The 12,883-nt window shown below is 40.9% G+C and overlaps 2 protein-coding genes across 3 annotated transcripts; one reads left to right on the forward strand and one right to left on the reverse strand.

The window, feature by feature from the left end:
- Positions 1-5,691: 5,691 nt before the first annotated feature.
- LOC307035494 (kelch-like protein 23) lies at positions 5,692-10,115 on the reverse strand. 2 transcript variants are annotated; one of them, XR_013807121.1, is made up of 4 exons: positions 9,073-10,115; positions 8,034-8,442; positions 6,261-7,042; positions 5,692-6,223 (listed from the first exon to the last, which is right to left on the reverse strand). XR_013807121.1 is itself a non-coding variant. In XM_079674868.1 (3 exons), the coding sequence occupies exons 1-3, from the start codon at positions 10,049-10,051 to the stop codon at positions 6,739-6,741; spliced, it is 1,692 nt and encodes a 563-aa protein (XP_079530994.1). In that variant the 5' UTR covers positions 10,052-10,115; the 3' UTR covers positions 5,692-6,738. The 2 variants fall into 2 exon arrangements, 1 of the variants encoding a protein (XP_079530994.1); XM_079674868.1 differs by having other exon boundaries at positions 5,692-7,042.
- Positions 10,116-10,831: 716 nt separating this feature from the next.
- Positions 10,832-12,652, forward strand: lsm7 (LSM7 homolog, U6 small nuclear RNA and mRNA degradation associated). The gene is made up of 4 exons (XM_079674885.1): positions 10,832-10,912; positions 11,138-11,228; positions 11,900-11,971; positions 12,162-12,652. Exons 1-4 carry the CDS (start codon positions 10,907-10,909, stop codon positions 12,302-12,304), a joined length of 312 nt encoding a protein of 103 aa, XP_079531011.1. The 5' UTR covers positions 10,832-10,906; the 3' UTR covers positions 12,305-12,652.
- The last annotated feature ends 231 nt before the right edge of the window (positions 12,653-12,883 follow it).

Genomic DNA, 12,883 nt, shown 5'->3' on the forward strand with positions numbered 1-12,883 from the left:
AAGTGCTTTACAAATACACATTACACATATTAGACATGTAAGAGTCATTACTGTGGACATTATTACCCACAGGAGCAAATGCGGGTAAAGTGTCTTGCCCAAGGACACAACGGCCTGACGCAGTGGCGGCCGAGGTGGGATATTATGTGGATATTATCATGTGGATATTATCCTGCTGAACAGAATGTGATCCGTCTCTTCAATTTGTTTCAACCACAGACCTTATTTCCAGCTATTTTCCAAAATCCTACGGAGAACTTGCATTGGTTTTTGTCGAAGGAACCGGAAGTGGTAACATGCTAACTTACTTCCGGGTTTTAGGACGTGTCACAGTGGCACTCTATACAGGGATTCTGATAAAAAGAAAGCATACATGTTATTGTATTATATTACTTTTTTGTCAATGCGAAAGGATACAAGTTATTAGACTTATCTTTCTTTATCAAGGAAAAGTAGTTTTTTTCCACACAAAATCAAACTGGTTTAACCTAATATGTTTTATTAAGAGCGGAATTGAATAATAATTCGCTCCCACAGCTTTGTGTCGATGTAGACGATATGTTTGATTTTATAAAGACTATTAAGAATATTGACTGTAGTAAATATGTTGATAAGCCATTTTATGTCTATTTTCTATGAACCACTTGCGCAACAGGTAACTCATATGTTGTTACGTAAAGAAGATTAGCTAAACGCTCTTGCAATAGTTGCTTAACGATGATAAAGATATTCTTCTGTTATAGGATTTTATTTTGTCAGTTAAAGGGGCCCTATTGTGCTTTTTGAACATTAAAGCATGGAGACATGTCCCAGTAGAGACACTACAAACTGATATGAACCTAAAAAAGGTAGAATTAACATTGGCAAATAAATCTACAAGAGATTGTACAGTGCAATCAGAGAGATACAGTATGTCCACGTTTTTGAGCAAGTCCACGAATCCAGTCTTTGTCAAGTCTGTCACCACCTTCGCGCAGCTGCTGGCGCCACTTCGTCCGGTCCTCCGCCAGCCTCTCCCAGTTGTCCGTCGCAATGTCCAGGGCCTTCATGTCACGTTGACATCCTTGAAGCGCAGCAGTGGCCCCCCTTAAGACGATTTCTTAGAAGAGATTTGGCGCCCCCTAGTGCACAAAGAACGTATCACTCCCCGTGTCTTAAAATAAATGATGCCTTTAGCAGCATGATTGTTAAACAAAAGTTGTGTTAAGGTTTGCTCTGCTGGACTTTAGTTTGTTGTGCCTTGGCTGCTGTTTTTTACACTTTTTTGTGACAAGTTCTGTGTGTTAGTAGGATTCTCTGAGCTGCTTTTTACACAATAAATAGTTTAAATGTTTTGCTTTAAATGTTAGTGAGGCTGGTAGTGAATCGAAAGTAAGCCATGACATGTATGCAATCAGATGGGCATTAGTGAAAAGTTTCTACAAAGGTCAAATGCTTTATAAAATGTAAAGATGCAATGTTTTTTATAAAAGCTGAAGGCATATTTGGATACGACTGCAATGGGATTTGACTACTTAACTAGAAAATAGAGGTCATTTAAAGTCCACATGTATTTAAACACAGTGAAATATACATATACTAACAGCACAGAGAAATAATCATCATTCATTACCTTAAACAGCTGTTAAGGTAATGAATGATCAGGCACAGGTTGTATAACCCACACTAGATTTTATTAAAATTAAAAATAGATATTATATTAAAACCAGGGGAAATGTTATGCTTCCATGACGGTAACACTTGACTGTTCTCTTATCAGTGCACATTGATGCTTTGTTGATTGTATGGCCCGTTGTATTAAAAGACTTCTATTAAGTAAATCAGCACTTCTGTTTTCATTTCATTGCAATATATTCTTTATAAAATTGCTTTTTAAAAATGTTATATTTCACCCAAATCATGACCTCTTTTAAAACATTTCCGGCAAATGTTCTTAAAGACACTTTTAAAATCTCTTACATTTTCGTTGTTTTAGCAAATGTACATATCTACGCCGGGATCCTGAGTCCTGATCTGAGTCCTGGACTTCGAGTCGTGGCTGAACCTGTCACTGTGGTCCTCTGACTCTCATCACACTACTTCCCTGATGGCTCCCACAGGATTGTTGACATCCTCGTGGATTCATCTTCTTATTATAGACACATGCATTTCCAAACATTTGGTCTACCTATGTTGCAAATGTATTATCTTTTTTATTTACACACAGCATCGATTGCACATCTGTCCGTCCTGGGAGAGGGATCCCTCCTCTGTTGCTCTCCCTGAGGTTTCTCCCATGTTCCCCTTTAAACTGTGGGTTTTCTCTGGAAGTGTTTCCTTGTACGATGTGAGGGTCTAAGGACAGAGGGTGTCATATTGTCATACTGATATTCTGTACAAACTTTGAAGTCCACTGAGACAAATGTAACATTTGTGATATTGGGCTATATAAATAAACATTGATTGATTGATTGAATTAGATCCCAATATACTATATGCTATTAATAAGCTCTGAAGGCACTTTTAAATTCAGTTTTAAGTTTTATTCAAGGGTTTTTCAAATGTTTTAATGAGCATTTAGGCTGGGACTTATCGTAAGCATGACCATACTTCATTCAGATATCTTATATTTTACCAATTAATTTGCCAAGTGCAATTAAGATATTTCATAGAGTTGTCCATAGTGTGCTGCTGTGAAGACTTATTTTCGTAAGGCAACCAGGAAGTGAGCATCGCAAAAGGCTCCCTCAACAAAAAGTTATGGATTTTTCCATTGGATTTTGGAATATTGTAGATAATAAGATCTGTGCCAAACAAAGGTTAATGATACTTTTATATTTTTGTTCAGCAGGATAATCTCCACATGTTAAGCACAAAGACAATCTCCGCAAGTGAAAAGGTATCGTAATCTATAAAGTATCTGAATCACAGGATTTTTCATCACCACTGCTAAACTGAAGGTGGCTAATGGTTGGCGTGATTTCAGTTTTCCCGTTTAGCCATTTTTTAGCAACTGCTAGTTTTTAAGACTCATAGAAGCTTCAGACATTCACCAGTGGGGTGTTTAGTCTATTTACTGACATATTTTATGTTGTAGAACAAAGAGTGGAAATATTTTCAGCTTCTGTTGACCATAGACCTTATTACAGGTGTCAAACCAAAAGCACGTTGAAAAAAACGTTGACTTCAAGATAAGGGGACCAGCAGAGGTTAAATGCTGACTCATTCCCGGGTTTTAGGACTCATTCCTGCAGCTCTCATTTGCAGTTCAGTCAGACAACTCACGTGTTTCTTAATATGTTTATTCAACACATTCTCGGCCTATGTTGACGTTATGTCAGGGTCCCTGTTTTTGATAGTCTGCCGTGGTTCCATCCCATTTCAAAGTGTTGTTTGACGCTCGGCGTAACCCTCGGCGCACACTCAAACATCCAAATCACAGAGCTTGAGGACTATCACGGGGTTTGAGCAAAGCGGAGAGAATACTTACTTCCGGGTGTAAAATTCTCTTAAAGTCCATGTAATGTCCAAAATAAATGTTATTCTGTGTTAATAAATCGCTTCATCACTTTCCACTGCTTCATTTGACATATCAACATCAATGATTCTTTCCATAAATACCCCCCAAATAACATGAAATGTGTGCCACTTTCCCGTGTTATTCCGCTCCGGTAGCGAAAAGCTTGCCAGCCATTAACCCAGCTGTGTGACGTCACACGTGGCAAACACCAGCCTCGTCTGGATTGTTTGTTTTGTATCCTTCCGCTATTTTCGCTCAACATATGTGTAACCGGACCTCGCTAAACTTTTTTTATCTAACAATTCATGATGGGGAAGCGATGTGTAGTTGTGAGCTGTGAATGTTTCCTGATTGCTATAAACATTGATCATGGGTGCTGGAAGATTGTGCACAAAACTCGGGTCAGAATTAAGTTACTACAGGTGTTATGCCAGCTTGAGCTAAATGTCACCAGAGTACAGTGAACTTGCCTAGTGACTGAAATATATAAAAGTTGAAGTGAAATAAGTAAGGCCAAAAATGAATTACGTCTGAATATCTTTATTATTTTTACCTTTTTACCGCAACCCGACCCGACCCCGCATATATATAAGCAGTGACAACGTGCAATTATTAACACACGCAGTTGCATATTTGGCTCAAAAAGCCTGGGATGTTGTTTATTTTCTCCATCTAGGTTGACACCAAAAGCCTCCCAGACGTTGGATTTCGCTCTTGAAGAAGAGTTATTGAAAATGGTGTATTCTCCGCTAGAGAGCTTCACCTCAGCCATTCAGAATGTGGTGCGCTCAGCAGCAGATAGATGCGCTGCAGAGGTTATGATTATGCTCGGTCCCGCGGAGGAGAGGTCTGAGGATTTAAACATTAAACTAAATTATTATTGTTTAAATATATTTATTATGCAACACCCGCAACCGGACCCGCATCATCTTTGTTTTACCCAGAAGCGAACCCGGAAAAAAGCGTTTGAAAAAATACCACCCGCAAATCACCTTTTTTGCGGGTCACCCGCGGATACCCGACCCGATGCAGGACTCTGCTATCTGGTCAGTAGGTTGCAAACTGTCTATTTGTTCCATCACCTGCCAGATCTCTCTGCAGCATACACATTAATCTGCAGTGGGCATGCTTTCACAGCATTGACATGTACACCAGAATATTGTACATAACATTAAAAAAAATATATATATCTGCCGGACGTGTGAGGAACAGATGACAAATTAAGATCGACATTTAGTGCAGGTCAAATTAAATAAAACAGAATTTACCATTCAGTATTGCCGACTCGAGTCTCGCCGGCTGCGGAATCCGCTTCTCTTTCACAAGTTTCTGCCTCGTTGTTCGATTGCCGGGCAGGAGGCTCGTACTGATAAGGCAAGATGCCTTGAAGTGAAAGGCTAGCTGGTTCACTCTCTACTTCTGTAACTGAATCCAGATAACCCACCGAATCTGAGCTTGAATGATCGCTCTCGCTGTCGCTGTCTGAAGTTGTCGCGTTGCTTGCCATTTGGACTGATTTGATCAAATGGCAATGTTTGCCACGTGTGACGTCACCGCTCGTTCGGGAGTGATCGGGGGCGTACTCGGCAAACTTCGGAACCAACATCGGTTTTTAACGTATATGTCATTTAATTATGACCAAACTTTAAACATTTTTATTTATTTTTATTCTGGTGATATCTAAACTACATGTTAAAAAACACCTGTGTTAGATGCATTACATGGCCTTTAAGCAACTACTATGAGCTGCTCCGACCCTCGGTCTTGACGGACTCCGAAAGTCCGACATTATACAATCAAACAAATAAATAAACACAAGGATAATTATGTGTTATTGTTGAGTAAATAACAGTGTGTGGTTTAGAAAATAATACAAAATTAGAAGGAAAAAACGATGAAAAAAATACAGATTTCAGTTTTCTGAGCCCCTACTCTCCCCATAACTGACGGCAACAAAAGTCCGACATTATTCAATTAACATAAAGAAGTAAATACAATAAGTGTGGCTTGATATTGAGTATGAAAAAGGTTGATAAACGCTGTGAGAATGGATCTGCGGAGAGCATTTTGCCGCGATCTAAACTCCTCTATTACCAACGTTCAGGGAGCTCTATGCAAGTCAATGGGACTCCCTGATAGTTGAAACTCAACGCTGAAGCCCCCCCCCCCCCCCCCCCCCCTTGTGTTGGAAAGTGGCGACAGGGACCCTGACATAATGTCAACATAGGCCGAGTTGGGAGTGAAAATGTGTTGGTTTATTAGAAGCAGCATATAGTTTGAGTTTGGCATCTAAGCTCGGGCCTCATCACTCCACAGATTTACAAAGAACATTGAGTGATGATTAGATAACTATCCCCCGAGCCTACAGGTGGAAGCTGGGGTGGTGGTGGGGCAGGCGAGCAGCAGCAACATGAAACACAGCAGCAGGAACATGAACATGAACGCAGCAGTAGCAAGTAGTGAATACAGCAGCAGCAGCATAGCGAGGCAGAGGCAGGAAGACCCGGCAGCTTAAATAGAGCGGCATGTTTAGGAGAATGTGTTTGGTTGGTTGTAAGAGGGACGAGGTGCGTCACGTGTTAATGTATGACTGGTGCTCGAGTTGACTGCCTGAACTAGCTCGCAGGCTTTGCCCCATTTTTGATCACATTTCTAGAAATTGTACAGCCCTTAAAGGTCACCTATTATGCAAAATCCTCTTCTTCATGTCTCTTCTACATCAACCTGTGTCCCCTCTTCTTCATGTCTCTTCTACATCAACATGTGTCCCCTCTGTGGAAAGAGATTCTGAAAGTTTCAGGAACAAAGATTCTCTCTCTTTTTGTCCTGATCCATTTCTATAAAAACCTGTCTGAAAATGAGCTGATCAGATTTCGGCCACTTTATTATGTCATATGTTTTTTTTGGCATGTGTAACCATTCGCCAATCAGCAACCAAGGTAACCCCCCCCCCCCCACCTTATCACATGAATCTCCTCCTAGAGCACCATTGAGTTCTTTGTAACCAAATCTCTCTCAGAGGTGCGTAGGGAGGGGCTCCTTATTTTTCATCTAAATTAACAGACAGAGAATCAGCACTTTTGAAACAGGGCTGAAACAGAGGGGATTATGGGTAATGCTGCAATGATCTGTTTGGTGTTTGGAGCCAAACACTTCAGAGACATGTTTTGTTTATATAATGTATTGATGAAAAACAGTATAATAGGGGACCTTTAAATGTTCTTGCACCATGGTGTCCATCACGTGACCATCCTCATGGTGACGCAGCCTCTGAGGGGCACCGGGCAGGGGATGGCGTCCTCCACCTCGAGGCAGGTGTCTATGTACGGGTCCATCAGCACCATGTTGGGGAATGCTTTGTTGCTCTTCCTCTCGCTCAGCAGGTAAATCTGCCCGCTGACGGTGGTGCAGCCGCAGAAGAACTTCCTGTCCAGACACTCTTCACCCTGCACCGTCCACTCGTCCGTCTCCACGTCAAAACGCAGCGTCTGACCTCCAAACAGGTAGAGGGCCCCGTTGAGCTCTGTGGCGACCAGGTCATATCTGTCAGAGGGTTCAAATAAAGAAAAGTAAGGCTGAAAGGAGAAGCTATTTGGAAACAAAATACATATTAAGAAATACTGGTCTGTGTCAGGAAAGAGGGTTTCAATAGATTAAGACAAATTACATTTTTTAAATATTTTTTAAATGCCCCTTTAAAGGTGGGGTAGGTCATTTTGGATAAACCGGCTCGAGATCGCTTGAATTTGAAAATACACATCCGGAAAAAATCTGCCACTTCCTTACAGAGCCCCTCCTCCAACACACACGAACGCACACATGACCAATGAGGGCACGAGATAAGTTTGTGCACAGATGGAAGGCTGACAGGCAGGTAGGCCATCCAGTTACTTTAGCCGGGCCGGCTCAGATGATTGGTCGTGCTTTCCACAGCGCCACGGCTTCAACAGATGATATTTTTGTATGGATTTTTTGTCAAAGCACTTCAGATATTCATTGCTATCGGGATGTTAAGAGCATTCCATGGAATATAGCAAAAAGTGTGTATCGAGCCGGTTTCTCAAACTTACCTACCCCACCTTTAAACTTAGGAGGATTTTTCTCATTGGTTTGTGTTAATGTAAAATATGTGTTTTGGTGCAGTAAAAATGTTGAACTAGTGTGTAACATAACAAAAATGTATATAATATATGAGTTTTGTTGGTTCCCCTATCCAGATCTGCATGAAACTATTGCAAGATTTAGTTCTTTCATTAAACCATTTGGTTAATTATTATATATTTTCAATACTTTTAAGATTTAAAACGCATTGTGAGAAAAATAAGATTTATAAAATCCTACTTCCCATGTGTGAGCATTTGTGAGACTTTTAAGATAAGATAAAACAAACTTTTTGAAGGAAACAATTAAAGGGGAATTCAGGTGTCAGAGCAGCAACAGCAAGAAAAGCGAAAGACAAGGATAACGGAAACAAAAATGTGTGTAACAGTATGAGAAATCAGAAATCTAAACTAAAGAGAAACATTTCACCCACCGTGGAAATGGAGAGTATGAGACCACGTCCCACTGGTCCTCCTTCACCCTGTACCTCTGAACCCCCGCGTACACCTCCCCGTTCTCATCCAGTCCGCACGCTACGTAGATGCAGGAGCCCAGAGCCACAGAGGCGGCCCTCTCCACGGCTCTCACCATCGGGCTGACCTCCTCCCACTCCTCTGACCCCAGAACCAGCCTCTCCACGTCCCCCAGGAGCCCCTCGTCCATGCTGCCCCCCAGCACGTACAGCACAGAGTCCAGACCCGCGGAGCAGTGGCTGTGCCGGGCCGTCTGCAGGACGGGACCCTCCACCCAGACCTGGTTCCCACAGTCAAACATCCGGACCCAGTCCACGCAGAACCACAGGACGTCCCTGAAGTGTCCGCCTGTCACCACCACATTGTCTCCTACATTGTGAGAGAATCAGAACAAAATGAAGAAGTGTTGTATTAGGAAAATGATGTTTAATGTCCAATAAGTACGATTTTGTATAGGTCATTACTTATTTTGATGATGTATCATCCAAATGTCAGAATCAGAATCAGAAACAGGTTTATTACGAGGTAGGTTGACACGTACGAGGAATTATACATAAAGTAAAACAACAATTAAAAACACAGATAGAGAACTAGAAAAATATTTAAAATAATACAAAATAGCCTATAGTAAAAATAAAATTGAATAAAATATGGAATAAATACAATTGAATACAAATATGGAATATATAACGAGATAGCATGTTTTCTGTTGAATCAATAGCCTATATCAAATAATCACATGCTCTACTCTGTTGATCAGTAAGTGCTAATGTAAATTAGTAGTAGACACATTAATGCCATTTAGAGATAATCAGCATATATCCTCACAATGCTTTACATGGAACTGAGCCAACAGCACAGGGCATTTCGTGTAAGAACAAAGAAAGAACATGGAAATAAATACATGTACACATAGCATATAAGAGAAATACACATTCAGCCCCTCATCCATCATCAGTTTCACAGGGACCCTCATCTTCATCACTATCATTCACATACCTACTGCAGCTACTGAGTACTGTGTGAGGTTCTTCCTCTGCAGGGGGGGACAGCTCTGCCACCGGCCGCTGAGCGGGTGGAACTGATAGAGCGGCTGCTGTTCCGTATCGTGGGGTCCTCCCAGAACAAAGAGGGTCTCTCTGGCCCTGGTCCTCGTCATCGACCTGCCCATGGACCAGGACTCTGGGAAATGTTCATTCAGCATGCAGATGAGCTTGGCTCTGGGGTCGTTGCTCGTCATTTTCACTAAAAGTTGAGTAATGAACGGTAAAGAGAGCGACTCCGGCCTCACTAACTGAATCAGCTCCAGGAAATGTTCCTCTCTTTTGGGGTCAAACGACACCCAGCGTAGGGTGGCCTCCAGGGCTGCATCATCTGTATGGATGGCAAGGTCATCGCAAGCAATAAGGTCTGCTACGGACTCCTTAGACAGGGACAGGAAGTCCTCTTCTGAGGTGATAGCAGAGAAGTGTGTGAGCGCCACATTGCGAGCAGCGCTGTGGAGCTGAGTGCAGCCCAGGCTCCAGGCGTAGCTCATCATCCCCAGACAGTTACTGAGGTGCAGCTCGCGCTCCAGGAACTTGCAGCACAGCAGCCTGGCTCGCTCCAATTGTAAAAAGTCTGCCGTCTCAAGGATCCCCAGAACATTCTCCCTGTCCAAAACTAGTTTGGAAGTCTTGCTGTAGTCCATTAAAACCCTGAAATGCTTCACACTCACACATTTAATCTCTATTCTCCTTTTGCTGCTTTCTAGGCCGCCGCCAAAAAACAGAGCCCTGAAGTAAGGACTCTGGAGGGCGAGTCTTTGACGGTTCACATAGAAACTCTCTCCTTCTACCTGCAGAACTGCATCAGGGATCACTTCAGGTGTAGAGTTAGTCACATGTAGAGCAGATTCCTCCTTAAGTTTGTCTATCTGTTCAGAGAGTGTGAATTTAAAGCTCTGAGGTTTCCGCTCAGGCTCGGCTCTGCCGGCCATGTCAGAGCCACACCGAGGGTCTTCTGCACAGAGCCTCGTCTAATTTACAACACATACCAACTGTTGGTATTAATAGATCTCCCCCTGACTGACTGCTGACAAAATGCAACCAGGAAAAGGAGGTCAGTTTGAAAAACACATGCTAGAAATGGTCAAATCTAGAGTATTCCAATTCATTCAATATTGTCTTTATATTGTGTATTATTTAGATACTCTAGTGATATACGTCTTTTGTTTACCTTCTATCCATATATCCATCTAGCTATCTATCTATCTAATTTAGATAGCTTAATGCAAATTCATTGATTAATGCATTCCAATAATTTGCCCCTTGTTTACAAAATATTAAGAAACTGATGTCAGCTGAGCTGCTCATCGCTTTGATTGGTTAAGAAATGTTGAATTTTAAACAATACAAAGAAATGCTAAATAAAACAATTACAAAAAAAAGAAAATACAAATAAAAAAATACAAAACATCATAAAAAATATATTTTTTAAATCAACAGAAACCTCCGAGCTACGGTCTTAGTGGGGCTGCTGGGCTGGCTAGCCTTACAATGTTGGAAAAAATAATTTTCAAAAAAAAAAAAAATGAATACATAATAATTATATTTTTCTTTAAAAATAATAACATTACAAAGTTAAATCAACCAAAAGGAGTAGGGGGACGACGGAATAAGGAAGAAACGTATCTGCTAAGATTAAGAAATATGATACATTGGATCAGGGAGACTTTTATATTTTTGGCGGGGGTACATGATTCTGGTCCACCCTCCAGTACAGCAGGTGGCGATAATGCACCTTTACAGCTGGGTGCCGTCCGCAATAAAAACCGTAGAAGAAGAAGAGAAACATGGCGGTGAGTTCGTGTTTTGTTAGCTTTCATTCAAACTTAACTTCACCTTTCTGTTTTTACATATTATAATGAGAATATTAAGACAGTAATTGGTTATGATGAACATGACCTGTAATGTGGATGACATACTCGACAGTTGGGGGGCGTTTTTGTCGCATTTGCTAACTTGGCTAACCGAGTAAAGCTAACATGTGACTTAAAAACACATTATATCTGTTTCTTTTGCAGGATAAAGAAAAGAAGAAGAAGGAGAGCATCTTCGACTTGTCAAAATACATCGACAAGCCGATCCGTGTTAAGTTCCAAGGAGGACGAGAGGGTAAGAGCATTAATACTGGTGATGAAGAGCTAATGCTAACAGAATCAGCCGGTGCAAACATTAGCTTCATGATTGTGATTTGTTTCTCTCTTAAACAGAGGTGTAAAGTAACTAAGTGCATTAACTCAAGTATTTTAATTATACTTTTGAGATACTTGTACTTTACTTGAGTATTTTCATTGTATGCTACTTTGTACTTCTACTCCACTTCAATTCTGAGGTAAATGGTGTACTTTGACTCCACTACATGTATTTGTATTAGTTACTTCACAGATGTGGATGAATGATGTGAAATATAATCAAGTGTTAAATCAGACTTTAGTTCCACCTGGAGTAAATTCACACGCTACCCTGCAGTATACAAAGTCATTCAAACTAGCTGCACCTTTACCAGCTTTGAGAACACTTTAATGATCAATCATTATAAAACACATCATATATATTATTCTGAAATGGACCAATCTGCACAATGACTACTTTTAAGTACATTTTGATGCCGATACTTTTGTACTTTTAGTTGAGTAACATTTTGAATGCAGGACTTTTACTTTTAACAGAGTATTCCTACACTCTGGTAATTATATGTTTACTCAAGTACTTCTACTCCTCTGCTCCTCAAGTCTTTTAATTGATCCTGACTGATGTGAACTTTACTCTGTGTTTCCTCTCAGCCAGCGGTGTTCTGAAAGGATTCGATCCTCTGTTGAACCTGGTGCTTGACGGCACAATCGAGTACATGCGTGGTAAGTTACAAACTGTGCAGGAAATGTATACTTTTTATTCTTTTCAGTTACTTTTATTTTGAATGCATACTGTGTCAATTGGTAATCACATGTTAGCTGTCTTAAATAGGGTACACTTTCCAAAACTAACGTGTGTACTTAAGTCATTCCTTACATCTGAAGTTAAATGATAATGTGTGTGTACATGCAGATCCAGACGACCAGCTGAAGCTGACAGAAGACACCCGGCAGCTGGGGCTGGTGGTCTGCAGAGGAACCTCCGTCGTGCTCATCTGTCCTCAGGACGGCATGGAGTCCATTCCCAACCCCTTCGTACAGCAGCAGGACGGCTAACACATGCACACACTTCACATTACAGACACACTTCACATTACACACACACAACCACGCACACACTTGAACATCTGGTGGGGTTTTTGTTTGAATTGTTTCTAAACATAACTGTAATAATGCGTCCGATAAAGTAATTTTCTGTTGAGAATCATTTTAAGTAGATCAGCGAATGGGCAGTTGAAAGCACTTCACTGTTGGTCCGCTCCGTGGTGTGCACGTTTTTGTGGAGATTTGAGTTGTTAAGAGCCCACACTTTTGGGAAAACCATTTTCTTTTCATTCACAATAAGAACCTTTTTACTATTCTTTGTTGTTTTTTGATAAAATAAAATGAAAAATGTTTGTTCAAGATGTTGTTCCCTGTTGTTCTTGTACACATTGGTTGTGAAAAAAACTCTGATGTAGGAATCCAATTCCGTGATTTAAAAAAAAATGTGATCCAGAGAGCCATGAAAGTTGTAGCAAAAGCTGGTTTTAGTCGACTACAACACAAAACCTTTCAGTCAACTTTTAGTCATTCAGAACCGCGCTGCTAGGATCGTCATGAGGGTGCGCAAATATGATCACATCACCCCCATCC

This window comes from Notothenia rossii, assembly GCF_949606895.1.
Source record: "Notothenia rossii genome assembly, chromosome: 1".
NCBI classification, from domain to species: Eukaryota; Metazoa; Chordata; class Actinopteri; order Perciformes; family Nototheniidae; genus Notothenia; species Notothenia rossii.

Coding starts and splice junctions, on each gene's coding strand:
- lsm7 (XM_079674885.1), top strand. Junction 11,229..11,899: donor GTTCCAAGGAGGACGAGAGG/GTAAGAGCATTA, acceptor GTTTCCTCTCAG/CCAGCGGTGTTCTGAAAGGA. Junction 11,972..12,161: donor CACAATCGAGTACATGCGTG/GTAAGTTACAAA, acceptor GTGTACATGCAG/ATCCAGACGACCAGCTGAAG.
- LOC307035494 (XM_079674868.1), bottom strand. CDS start 10,051: ATGGCCGGCAGAGCCGAGCCTGAGCGGAAACCTCAGAGCTTTAAATTC. Junction 8,443..9,072: donor GTACTCAGTAGCTGCAGTAG/GTATGTGAATGA, acceptor CTCACAATGTAG/GAGACAATGTGGTGGTGACA. Junction 7,043..8,033: donor TCATACTCTCCATTTCCACG/GTGGGTGAAATG, acceptor ACCCTCTGACAG/ATATGACCTGGTCGCCACAG.